The sequence below is a fragment of the Gekko japonicus genome, unplaced genomic scaffold (genome assembly GCF_001447785.1).
Source record: "Gekko japonicus isolate JY-2015 unplaced genomic scaffold, Gekko_japonicus_V1.1 scaffold130, whole genome shotgun sequence".
Lineage (NCBI taxonomy): Eukaryota > Metazoa > Chordata > Lepidosauria > Squamata > Gekkonidae > Gekko > Gekko japonicus.
The window spans coordinates 269342-283281 of record NW_015166423.1 but is presented as its reverse complement, the minus strand read 5'-3'; the positions used below and the strand labels follow the sequence as shown (position 1 = coordinate 283281).

At 42.8% G+C, this 13940-nt stretch overlaps 1 protein-coding gene across 1 annotated transcript in view; it reads right to left on the bottom strand.

Annotated features, from left to right (window-relative positions):
- The window catches only part of NKAIN3 (Na+/K+ transporting ATPase interacting 3), a gene marked incomplete at its 5' end in the record, with an annotated part of 191768 nt that overhangs the window by 163271 nt on the left and 14557 nt on the right, over window positions 1–13940 (bottom strand). Inside the window, one exon of the mRNA XM_015411701.1 lies at window positions 9334–9414. Coding sequence (XP_015267187.1) covers window positions 9334–9414 — 81 coding nt within the window. The remainder of the gene's footprint in view (window positions 1–9333; window positions 9415–13940) is intronic.

Here is a 13940-nt window from a genome sequence, read left to right as displayed (position 1 = left end):
AGGACGGCCAACTGCTCCACCGCCACTTCGACCAACTGCGGTGCCGGGTCCTCCCGAACGACCCCGAGGACCTGGTACTCCAGGAGCACGAAGAAGCTTTGGCCCACGCACCAGAACCGCAGAACTTGGCCTCGGCCTCGGCCCCGGTCGCTCCGGAACCTCTGGCGTTGCCGCCGCCAGAAACGCCACAGCCAACTGCCCCGCCACGGCCGCAAGGAGCACCCCCGAACAGCACCCCGGAACTCCGCCGTTCCACAAGGCCCAGGAAGGCCCCCGCAAATCTCCAGGACTTTGTATGTGGGTAGTTGGGACTATGGGGGGAGGGGTGTAATGTACTGCCGCCATTACCACGTGCAATGCAGTCAGCCTGACATGCCCGGACTTGCCCGGGCTGGCCAGGCAATATTCCTCCGTAGCTTCAGTCGAAAGACAAAGGATCCGAAGGATCCTAGCCAGCCTAATCAGAGGGCCAGCTTCCCAGCCGGGAGACCAATGGTCGCCCGGTTACTGCAAATAGCCTATCGGGAGTAGGGGGTGTGTTTAGGTGTGCTTGGTGGCGGGTTTTCTGAACGCATATAAACCAGCCTGCGAGCTGGTTTCCTTGTCTTTGTTCTTCACTAATAAAAGTACTCTTGCTGAAATCACTCCACGTTCTGAGTACTTTTCAAGACTAACAAAATGTGTGGCAGGGTATGAGGTTTTGCTAGTCATTGGAAGTGAGCAGTGATGCACAAAAGCTCATACTGTGCCACACATTTTCTTAGTCTTTAAGGTGCTACTTTTCAACACACATCTTGCTCTTTTCAACACACATCTTGATTTACGATCAAATTTCTGGCATATCTTTACAACAGTAGTGATGTTTAAGAAATATACAGCTGTGCTTATGAGATGCAAAATGTCAGCATTGTAGCATACGCCACCACATCACATGAATGCTAAAAATAGATCATGTAAAATTTCTTTGAAAATGCAATTCTGTATGCAAACAATGCTTCAATACCAGTCGCAACAGACTGGGATCTTAACAAGCAAAAAATAGAGTTCAATTTCAGGGTTGTTTTTTTAAAAAAAGCCCTCTACTAAACTTTATATCCTCACTCCAACTCTAGATCTTGGTTAACAGCTTTTCAGAATGACAGTTTAAATCAAGAAAATGTCACACATTGTATAGTAACAGCCCTAATCTTTCCTGTAAATTGCTGCCTGTGGTTTTCACAAACATAGGAAATTGCTGGCAATTGACAATGTGTCGCACTGCAAGGATAACTTGACTTTTGCACATTTAAACAAAACAGTCTTAAATAATTCATGCATATCATTCAACACTTAGGCAATTCTCAGAAACATCGATTTCAGAAACCAGGACTCTTCCTTTCACACTAGACTAAAATTTCTCTTTTGCTTTCACATTTTACCCTCGTCTCCACAAGGGTAAGATTAATACTGCAGTCATTAAATAAAAATCTCTAAACATCACAGGGCTCCCTCATCATGCTTAAGTGGTCAATTCTGACAACAAACCTAGCAATTACAAGAAGCACCAAAAGCTGGCTTTTGTTTAAAATGAAAGAGAAGAGTTAAGAAGCAAATATCAGACAATGGGCAAGAGATAACTTGCTTTTCAAGAACACAAAGATCCAAATAATTCCATTGTAGTGTTTGAAATACTAGAGAAAGGGATTCAAATAAGTTGCAACTCAAAATGGATAGGCATTTACTTTTTTTTAAGTTGCCTCTCTGCCATTTTTTCTAGAGCAGAGTTACCCAAGTAAGACTGAGACTAGTTTCTTTACACTGGGGTAGATCCTATCACTGTTCTACCCCTCCACTAAACAAAGTTTGTTTATTTATTTAATAAGTACCAACAATAACAATTTCTTCAAATACATTAGAAGCAAAAAAACAAAAACAAAAAACCAGCCAGGGATGCAGTAGGGGCCTTGGATGATCAAGGGATAAACGAATTACTGAAGGATGATAGGGAAATGGCAGAGAACCTGAATGCCTTTTTTGCCTCTGTCTTCACTGTAGAAGATGAAAAGTGCTTACCCACTCCAAAACTGTTGATTTCAGGAGGGGTGTCGAAGGACCTGAGTGGGATTAAGGTGTCGAGAGAGACAGTCCTATGACTGATGGACAAATTAAAACTTGTCAAGTCACCAAGCCCAGAGGGCATACATCCAACTCCAAGAGTTCTGAACGAACTCAAATGTGTATTTGTTAATCTATCACTAGAATCTGCCTCCATTCCCAAGGACTGGAGGATAGCTAATGTAACCCCCATCTTTAAAAATGGTTCCAGAGGAGATCTGGGAAATTATAGGCCAGTCAGTCTAATGTCGGTACCAGGTAAATTGATGGAATCCATATGAAAGACAGAATTAATAAGCACATTGATGAACAAAAGCTATTGAGGAAGAATCAGCATGTATTCTCTAAGAGAAGATTTTGCCTCACCAACCTTTTAGAGGTCTTTGAGGGGGCGAACAAACATGTGAACAAGGGTGACCCCATATATGTTGCTTATCTGAACTTCTACCCAAAAAAGGTATTATAGCATTGGAAAAGGTGCAGAAAAGGGCAACTAAAACGATTAAGGGGATGGAACACATTCCCTGTGAAGAAAGGTTAAAAAGGTTAGGGCTCTTTAGCTTGGAGAAATGACGACTGTAGAGTGACATAAAGTTTACAAAATTATGCATGGGATAGAGAAGGCAAAGAAAGAAACACTTTTTTGCCTTTCTCACAATACAAGAACTGGTGGGTGCTCAATGAAATTAATGAGCAATAGGCTTAGAATAGATAAAAGGAAGTACTTCTTCATCCAAAGAGTAGAATAAATAAGTGTTCAGGGTTCTCTAGAAGTTTTGCAAGGAATGATAAATACACCTCTGGGGAAGGATTTCCACAGTACAGGGGCAGCAACCAAGAAAGCCTTTTCATTGATCCCCACAAACCAAAACCTCTGAATGTGTGGGTTCCCTCAATAAGGCACCTGCAGAGACCATCAGGAGGACCCAGACTAGTTTATATGGGTGAAACCTTTCCCATGTCATTCCAGTCTTTAAGGTCAAAGAACAGCACTTTGCATTGGATCTAGAAACAGACTAGAATCCAGTGTAAATGGGAAAGAAGTGGAGTGTGGTTTTGTGTTAGCTGCAACACTGGGTATCTGTTTAAGTTATGATGGGGGAAATTAGCTAAGAGACCTTTTGCTTCATAGGTATGCAAGCTAGGGATCGTACCCCAACTATACCAGAGTCAGAACTCTCTCAGAGCAGCATAGACAATAGACAGGAAATCTTTTATGGAATCTATTAAGAAAATAAACATTCAGCTAATCAATGGAATATCACACACACACACACACACACATACCAGAGAGCTATGAAATAAAGAGGTGAAGAGATCCTAAAGAGATAAGTGACAAAAGAGGGCAAAGTGTTGAGGGGGGTATAGCTACCTGTCCAGATGTGCAGAAGTCCATGGAGAAGGGATTATGGCCCAAACAGCGTTTGGGGGTGCACTGCCAGTTGACATCAGGGCAGAGACACACTCTGAGGTCATGTGTTTTGGAGGATATAAACATTGGAAAACAATGTGGATGAATGGGAGGCCTGGAGGTGCTTGTCTCAGGTGAAGACAAAAGATTACTTGGACCAGTAAGGGGTCCCAGGGGGTATGACACCAGGAGGAGCAAAACCTAGGTTTGACCTATAAAGTCCCAGATGTGCAGAGTCTGGCTTCACAATAGCATTGATGAGATTAGCCAGGTGCTGGATGGCTCTACTGGAGCTGGTTGAATGAGTTTGATGACTACTAATGGTCCTGTCAAGGCATGTTGAATAGTTTCCTAGGTTTAGACAAAAGGTAGGAAATGGGTCCCTGATAGATGTCAGGAAGGATAGTTAATCATTTGAATGTGTGATTGGTTTATCTTGTATCCTGTGGGAGGGAGCAGGAAGGACAGGTGTGGTGACAAAGGATGTCCACATAGACATAGGTATCACACAAAAGGGTTACGTGAAGTTCTGTAAACAGAAACGCTATTTGCCAGGTGGCTACTGAATAGCTTTAGAAATGCAAATATTGTACCTGGTAGAACCCATGGTTATTCTATATGCATGCCTCTGCTGGGTGGAGGGAGATATTGGAGATTGCCATGGAGGGCTGCCTTGTACAACCTGAAATGGAAACCCTTTTGCAGAGCTGTGGCTAGCCCTGTGTTTCAGGCCAAGAGTGCCTTCCTTGGCCTGAGTTTGTGGGTCTCTGGTTCAGGTCAGAACTGGAGTGTCCCGCTATTTAAGGCTACCTGCGAGTAAAGCAGCGCCTCTGGATAACAGTTGTGTGTTCATTGTTGTGACTCCCTGTTAAGAAATAGGTTGTCATATTTTGGACTAGCTGAAGCTTCTAGCCTACCTTCAGGGACAACCTCTTATACATCATGTTGTACACCATTTTGTCTGGATTAAACAACCAGTATTTCTTGGTGACAGCTATACAAATGGAGTTGCCACCAGCTGTCACCAATAGGTACATCAGAAAAAGAGAATGAACTACCCAGGTATCTCTTCACTGTTCTTCAATTTGGCTCAGCTGAATAGAAAACCTGTATTTAATATGGGCTGCGGTCACATGGACAGGAAAATGCGGGGGGGAAGCATGGCTGTTTGCCCCGGGGCAAAATAACGGGTGGTTGTGTGAGCAGACATCCCGTGGAGGTCCCGTGGTAGGGGGGAGGTGCCGATCACACCACAATCCTGCGGTGCGGCAAAGAAGCGGCACACCACGGCAAACAGGTGGGTTTTTTTCTGTACACCGACGTGTGCGCATGCCCCGTTGCGTGCTTGTGCGCATCCCGAGGACACTTGAAAAAAAAACTTTTTGCGAGGGGACATGGGCGGGCGCTGGATGCCATGGGATTCCACTGGAAACGTGATCACGCGCCTGCCCTTGCCCTGCGGTTTCCGGAAGCTAGTACCTCCGAGGTACTAGTTTTTTTACCGCACATCTTCGGAGTGAAGCCTCGGGTGAGCCACGGGAGCTCTACGCTTCCCAGATGTAGCGGTGAGATCACGCCCGGAAAATCCACCTATCTTCCGTCTCTCTAGCGTGCCTAATCCTCCGTGTGTTTTGTTTTCCTTCTAGAAATCCAACCTTCACTTATAAGGAGGATAAAATATCATACGTCAACAATGACCCAATCCCAAGACAGAACATAATACAAACGTGTCAGTCCTGGCCTCAGTTTTCAGTTACAGGACAAGCAGACCAAACAGAACAGGATGGGCAGAACAGCAAAAAGCTGCCATCTTGTCTGAAGACCTCAGGGAGTTGTATCATGAAGCCTTAATAAAATAAAGATTAAAACTTACTGTGTAGCTACTTGACCTGCAAGGTTAGCCCACCTACAGGCTGATTCATTCAAGGACCTCTGAGGTTATAAAGTCCTTGTGAACAAATAGTAGTGCTTACATTGAAAGTGAGAGATGGGGGAGGGAGGCTAGAAAACTATAAGGCAAATTATGTGATTTTTACATCGAGGCAATTTCAGGCAATGCAGCACTCCATACTTTGCAATGCACAAATCCATGCCTGGAGGCTGACCACTGCAGAAACCCCATTCTGATAGCATCAGTGGCAAGAGTCAGGGAGATCCACACCCCCTTCAGGGAAACTCATTTTTGCTACTTCTGATACTTCTGCTACTGAGTGTGCTCTAAAGCAGGCTGGTGATTTCCTCTCTCTCTGCTCTCTGGCTGAAGAACTAACAGCTGTGCCAGTTCCAGTAGTTTTCTTTGACAGCCAGCTTAAATTTTGAAGGAAACCACATTCCTTTCTTTTCTATCACGCAAAAGCCTTTGCCACCATTAGCACAGAGGCTTGTGGTTGTTCTCATTTTTGTTCTACCATATTCATTTATGCCAGAAAGATAATCCAGAAAGGCTGTCAGTTATAGAATATCATGGGGTAATAAAAGAAAAATGAATTTTCTACTTAAAAGTAATATTGTTGTTTTATCACTCTGTTTTTATGCAATGCCATGAAATCATTGTAAATGTCACCCAGGAAGATACAAAACTCTTATTTTTGGCACCATCTGCAAAGTGTTTCTAATTAAGTCCTCTGAAATGCAGCTGCATAAGTGAGGCACACCTATTAACACTCCAATAGCATATTCAAAAGTATGAGGGAAGAGATGTATAGGGCCTTTTTGGAATCATACTGTAGGAATAGTCTGGTATGGTATGGCACCAGTGTTCCCTCTAAGCTGAGTTAGTGTGAGCTAGCTCACAGTTTTTTAGCCTCTGGCTCACACATTTTTGTCTTAGCTCAGTAAGGATGGCTTTAGAGCAAACTAATTTATGCAGTACCCAAATCACTTGCTCACAACTTTAATGCCAGTAGATCATAAAGTAGAATTTTTGCTCGCAAGACTCCACAGCTTAGAGGGAACATTGTATGGCACTGTGTCAGTCAGCAGATTTGGAAGGAGGAACCTTCTGCTGAGCATGCTGTGCTTCTGGTGAGAACAGAGACAAGAAGAAGAAGAAGAAGAATTGATTGGATTTATACCCCGCCCTTCACTACCCGAAGATATCTCAGAGTGGCTTACAAACTCCTTTCCCTTCCCCTCCCCACAACAGACACCCTGTGAGGTAGGTGGGGCTGAGAGAGGAAGAGGAAGCATGCTCATCAACTCAAGTAAAAGTAAAATGTCTGAAGCAGGGACTTTCTGACTCAGACCTCGTAGAGTCAAATTATGACAGTGCTTGCAGTTTTGCACTAGCTCTGGTGTATATGCAGAAAGATCTGAGGAACGATGTATATGTTTTTATAAGCTCCATTCAATATGGAGCCATTTATATGCATGCTTATTCAATAATAAGGAGTGCACAGGTGAGAGGAGCTAAGGCTTGCCATTTCCACCATACCTTGAAGTTCGTCATTGCTTTCAGCCTGGCTCACCTGTGCTATCTGAGTTGGGCGGGAAGAAAAGTACTGAAAGCTATGCAACCTAGTGGAATATGTAGGAGAGGCAGGTGGGGGGGCAGCATTAATCTCATTTTACCAGCATATTACATTTTTTTCAATTTTTAAAGGCATGGCCACATGACCACGGAAACGTCTTTGGACAGCGCTGGCTCTTCGGCTTTGAAACGGAGATGAGCACTGCAACCCTATATCAATTCATGTGTGTTTTCCATTTCCGTTCTTCAGGCTGGTAAGATTTATTTACACAACATACATATATTGAGCCCACTTGCGGGGAGGGCGGGTTATAAATACAACAAATAAATAAATAAATATATCAAGAGACACTAAAGGAGAGGGAATCCTTAGTTTCACCAGTCAGCAATGAGCAGAAGCAAAAGAAGCACACATGTACCAACAGTATTTCCCTTTTGTGAAAGTGCAACGACTTTATGAATTCTGATAACTTCTGCAAAACCACCGATGAGAAAGTACTATATGTATGCATACAAACCTTTGTATCCATTCTGCCTAATAAACTAAATTCATGCAAAATCCAGAGCATCAGTCAGCTCAGCCTACAATAGAATGCAATCAAATGGTCCTCAGCTGGTACTAAAACATACATACTGAAAGCACCAGGCAAATTTTATGGAGAGCTAAGTGTTGCAAAGGCATGGGACTTCAACATGTCACCCCATCTCTGGTCATCACCCACCCCACTTCATTTGGTAAGAAGATATAGAAAAAGATAATTTTGACTGAGGAATGGTTGAGTCTGCAATGCAGCTGAAGAAGTATAGCTGTGAACAGACAACAGGCTTAGAGTGGTCTGGTGCTGCCTCTATTTTATCTAGGTTTCTTTGTAATGGAAGGTTTTAATCAGACATCCCCCAACCCACCGCACCACATGTTCACACCGTGGTTGATCAATCAGACACAGCAGCCATGGAGTGGGGTGGCTGGGCAGCTTTTGAAATTATTTGTCTTCTGAGCATGCTAATAAGTGCTTATAGGAAGCACCGCTTCAAACTCCTGGCAGGATGGCGGCAGCTGGTGGCCAATGGGATTGCTGGTGGAGGCTGCTGGGATATGTCATGCAGTGTGAGGGGAGTATTTTTGAAACTGTGCTTGTGAAAAATGCAACATTTCAAATGTTTCAAAGCCATGGGGAGAGAATAGAGAAGCCTCGTCCTGTGTGCTGATGGCATTTTTATTTAAAAGCTTGAGGCGAAGCTGGAGTTACGGGCATCGTTCTCAGACTGCCTCCCTCCCTCCCTCTCTGAAAAAATCCTCATATTTTCAAGTAACCCCTTCCCCACCCCACATGCCACAAAGCATAGAAAAAAGCTGAAAAACACAGGCATAAGAACATAAGAGAAGCCAATGTTGGATCAGGCCCATCCAGTCCAACACTCTGTTACACAGTGGCCAAAAATACCAGGTGCCACCTGGAAGTCCAGGATCTTTCTTTGGAAGTTTTTTTTTAAAATAGAAAACACAGTTTTGAGAAGCTCCTATGAGAGTGAGTGAGGTGCAAATATGCAGTTATGCGCACCTTACTAACTGCCTCAAAAAATCCCCAAACTGGAAGGGAACATTCAGACTTCCCAAACAGCTTGAGAGCACGATGGATTGATCACACTTCTGGAGATGTGACCACTGACACCAGGAAGGACTGGACTTTCCCCGGTGCCTTGTGCAGGAGATTGGACTAGATGATCCTGGAGGTCCCTTCCAACTCTGTGATTCTATGAAATAACTCCAGCTCAAAGACAGGTGAGAATGGAAGGCCGATGTTGCTGTCTGGACATGCATTTTACTAGAATAAAGTAATTTCAATTATTGTTGTGCACTTTTCCCCCTTATGATTTGTTTAATTGTTCTAATACACAAATGCAACAGAACCAGTGCCATGGTGAGAGAAAAATCAAGGATGTAAAGTGATTCCTATCATTAACAATAAGTGAGCAGCAAATGGAAAATGAAGTTAATCTGGTAGGCTGGGACCACCCCAACTGCATCTCAACTTAAGAGGCTATCCACCACTAAGAAATTCCTACAAAAAGCCGTAGCTGATTAATCAAAGAAGTACATCCTTACCTGAAGCATAGATACAGCTGTAGGAATCATTTTAACTCCCTCCATTACCTACTCTGTACCATGTATGTTCACCCACTGCACCAACAAAACCAGTAGATAAGGGAGCCCCCATACATAAATGGACAAACTGCTGCACCACCAGTTAAAGAACACTGCATTACTAATAGTATGTTACCAAATAATTAGTTCTCCCATAACATTGTTATCCAAACAACACTACTTCCCCCAAGTTAGGAATTAATATGAACCTACCTTTGAAAGCCCGCCTACTTCCAAATAGAAGCAGATAATGAAAACATTCCATGTGACCCAGAGAGCAGTCCATACGGAGTACTACGGTGAAAAGAAAAGAAAATGTGAAGATGAAAATACTGTATACGATCGATAATATAAAAAGATCGATAAGTACAGCACTTCTGGGAACCATCAAGCAGAGAGTAGCTGGAGAGATTTCTCTTGGCTGAAAGCCCCTAGAACTGTAGCCAATTGCAAATCCAATACTCTCTACTGCTCTAACTACACTCCAGGAAAAGTTAGATTTATTATTTATGGCTTTGTATTAGCCTACTGACACTGGTAAATTCCAAAACATTGACCCAATTACAGATTTTGTGCTTTCCCTTTTCCTCCTCATGATATATCTTTATGTACAGATTTAAAGAAACAATCACAGCATAACCTCATTTAGCTGAAGAGCCTGAGGGAAGTCCAAAGATGTTTTGTAACCAGATAAAGAAGAGAACTCCAGGCATTTGTTTATGCCAAAAAGAGGTTTTGTGAAAGACTCAGTAAATGTACAGAAATAAGAAATTCAGATAACCAAAGTATAAGCATTCTTTCTGAAGGTTTAGAAGGAGTATACCAAAAGAGCACAAAGAATGTGTGCCTGTTTTCATGTGGACACACACACACGCATGAGAATTAACATACATCAATCCATGTTCAATTTAAGCTGACAGACAATACTAGGTGACACAGAAACCACCCTAGCGAAAGGCTGGTTGCATTCAGATATGTGGATTTAAATAGTCTATAGAAACTATTTGTAATTAATGCTGGTTCACATGGAAGCACTGTCCAAAGACAAATTGTAGGTATAGTATAGTACAGAAAGCTTGGGCACTACCAATTAATTATCCAGTGATACCAAAGCTGTGGTGGCTCAAGTGGTTAAGACGCTGAACTGCAGGCTATGGAAGGTCGGTAGTTCAGCAGTTCAAGACCTGGGTGCCGCAAGACGGAGTGAGCTCCCGTCTCTAGTTCCAGCTCCTGCCAACCTAGCAGTTCGAAAGCAAGAAATTGCAAGTAGATAAATAGGTACCACTGCGGTGGGAAGGTAACAGCATTCCGTGCACCTTGGTGTTTAGTCATGCCGGTCACATGACCACGGAAATGTCTTCAGACAGCGCTGGCTCTTCGGCTTTGAAACGGAGATGAGCACCGCAACTCTAGAGTCGGATTCAACTGGCTTTCGAGCAAGGGAACCTTTACCTTTTACCTTACCAAAGTATTTACATGTGATGCAAGGCAGGACCACCACACAACTCCATAACGTATATGGATGCCGAGCTGTACTTTTACACATTTGTATTATTCACAGTAGGGAACTGTGGCTAAGGTCAAATTAGATACGATACAGTGCCTTTTTCCACTGACAGTTTTTTGGGGGGAGTTATTAAAAGAGTCAGAGGAAAGGAAATGTGAGTGGAGAGGCCACTGACAAACCTTTTCCCTCTTCATGTTGGTTTAGTCAAGCTGCTTTCCCATCCAGTGGGAAAAGATGTGGGCTCCCAAATAATATTTACATACAAAGGACAGAAACAGAGGATTCATGCAAATACAGCACTGTTTCAATAAGAGAACAGCAGCTTTGGGAGGAGGTGATTTGGAGCAGATTGGATTGACAATTAGGAATGGGAAAGGGGGAATGGACCATCCGATAATAATGGAGATGCATGCAAATTGAAGCTTAAGTGCTAAGGAAAGGATGCTCTGGCACTCTACTGGGAACATCTAACAGATACTTGTTTTAAGTACTTGTTAACTAATAGGTTTGTTAATTAATCAGTAAGAGCAATCAATTAAAAACCTTTTGATCATCCTGCCAATGGCAGTCACAATCTTAGAAAAGAAATTCTCCACCTCCGTTGAATGCCATCAAAATTCTAAAACGAACAGCACACAAAAACTCAAAGACATGGGTTGTGTGTGGAAATTATGTTTGGGCTTTGGCAGTGAGATTAACAGTGTCCACTGATATTAATGGGTTTAGACTGTAGTATCTCTGCATAGGATTGCACTGTAAGAGTCAAACAAGTAGAGGAGGAGGAAATGAATGAACTGTAGCTGTGATGGCAGGGTGCTGCCGCAGTGTCCCCCCACCTGTCACACCCGGTGACCAAGCAGTTTTGGTTATTGCATGTTTGCAAGTCATCAATAAAGCTAATATTTTAAAAAAAACATGCTGTAATTACAGATGGGACATGGGGTGGGCAGTACAAGTATCTGACATTATTTTTACTCTTTTATCCACCTCCCCTTTCCTGGAGTGATTCACACTGACACCTTCTTTCAACAACCCAAGAATAAACCTGTTGTCTTTTCTTTAGAAGATTTTATGAAGAGTGATTCGGTGGGCAAGAAAAGAGGGGTCCCAGTGTAGCAACTATTTACAGCTAAGGAGAGTTGCAGTTCTACTGTAGGATATTTACAGTATCACACACTCAAGGTTACAGAAATGACAGGCTGTCTTTGCTAGAGAGAGAGATGGATGGATTTTATTTGGAACAGCTCACTAAACCCAGGAATCTCAGGCTCCTGAAATAGTGTTAGCTTCTCTCTTGGGATTTCCCCCTCAATCCCCTCACAAGTCACTAACATACTATTTCTCTGAAGTAACCTCAGGTGACAACAAATTATGGAGGGTGGTTAAGACAAAAATGGGATTGTGAAGAGCTCCAAAAGCGTCTCTTCAGACTGGGGAAACAGGCATTAAAATGGCAAATAAGATTCAATATGAGCAAATGTGAAGTGATGCATATTGGGGTAAATAATCCCAGCTTCACACATACACTAATGGGATCTGAGCTGGCAGCAACATTTCAAGAAAGGGACCTTGGAGTGGTAGTGAATAGCTTGATGGAAATGATGCTATGAAAAATCAGCATGGCTGCTATGAAAAAGGCAGATTCCATGCTGGCCATAATTAGAATAGGAATAGAGAAGAAAACTGCTGTTATCATATTGCCCTTATGTTCAGACCGTACTTGGAATATTGTGTACCATTCAGTCATCGCACTTGGAAAAGGGTACTGTCGAGCTTGAAAGGGGAGTGGACAAATTCATGGAGGACTGGGCTATCAATGGCTACTAATCATGATGGTATCTACTCCCTACAGTACCAGAGGGAGCCTCTTCAAATCAATTGCTGAGGGGCACAGGCAGGATAATGCTGCAATCTTCCAGTATGGGGACTTCCTAGAGGTACTGTTCACTGTGTGAACAGGATGCTGGACTAGATGGGCCTTGGTCTGATCTAGCATGGTTCTTCTTACTAAACCTGCCTATCACAGGATAGCTAACCTAATCTTGCCTCTCTATAGTCACCTGAGTCCTAACCACCTAGTTCTATCAATGTTTGAGCTCTATCTACTTAGCACTATGTCTGAACCCTATCTGAGGAGCAGGAATTTTGCCATTATGGTCCATTTTCCCACTAACTTTCCCCAACCTTCTCTCTCTCTCTCTGACAATTCCATAGCCTCCCACTGGTTGGAAACTCTAGAGAGCTGCATACGCAGCAGGGAATCAAAATTAGGTGTGATGTCTGTAGGGTGGGAGTAGAAGCCTCCATCACAGTACTCCTTAAATGCAGCCACAGGGGTCAAAGAATTTGATAAAAGTAATAGTACACTATTTGCAAGCAAGCAAGTAATAATGTAGGAAAGTATCTGTTTACCCCCTGGGGGGAGGAGAGCTGCAGAAATAAAGCCTGTAATCCTCCCTTCCTTCCATCCATGCTTTGATCAAATGTACAATGTCCCTGAACTGCTCCAACATCGTTTGCACTTTCTCTGGTCCTTACAGACTGTCAAAACTTGGTTCCAGGACATTAATCAGTATGGATAGAAAACCAAGAAATCTTGTCTGTTATTTAAGGATGCAAGTTGCAAAGAATAGCAAGACCAGACCAGTGGGCAGAATTTTGAGGAGCAGCAAATTTAAAATTGGCAAGAAATATTTTCAGCTACACTGCCTTTGTAGGCATACAGTAAACTGGTACCTTGATGCTTACCAAAGGATCCTGGTGACAGCCTCCTACAACATGGAAGTAAGTGAATTTTACAATCACCCCTGACCCAGTCAGACTCAGCATCTGAGTGACAAGGGAAATTACAGACCAAGCAATATGACAGAAAATGAAAGTGATCAGCTAAAAATTTACCAAAATCAGTCTCAGAGAAAAACCTTAGCCTTATCAAACATTTTACAGTATTTTTGAAGTCTGTGTGGAATTGCCTTCCTTGCTGCTCTTCCCTGTCTGTGCTGGCTTAAATCCAAGTAACATGGTTTCACTCCTTGTGGATATTGCATTTACTACTCTCAAAAGATTTGATTTCTTCCCTCTACTAATCTAACTCTCTCTCTCTGTGGGTATTTTTATGACATACATTCCAGTGCTGTAAGTGCACACAAGGTAAAATACAAAACAAAGTTTGAGTCCAGAGGCATCTTTAAGACCAACAAAGTTCTACTCAAGGTATAAGATTTTATGTGCAAGCACACCTCTCCTCAGCCATTCACGAACCTACCTTTTATCTGCCTCCAATCTTCAGCTATATTTATTCTTTATTTACCTC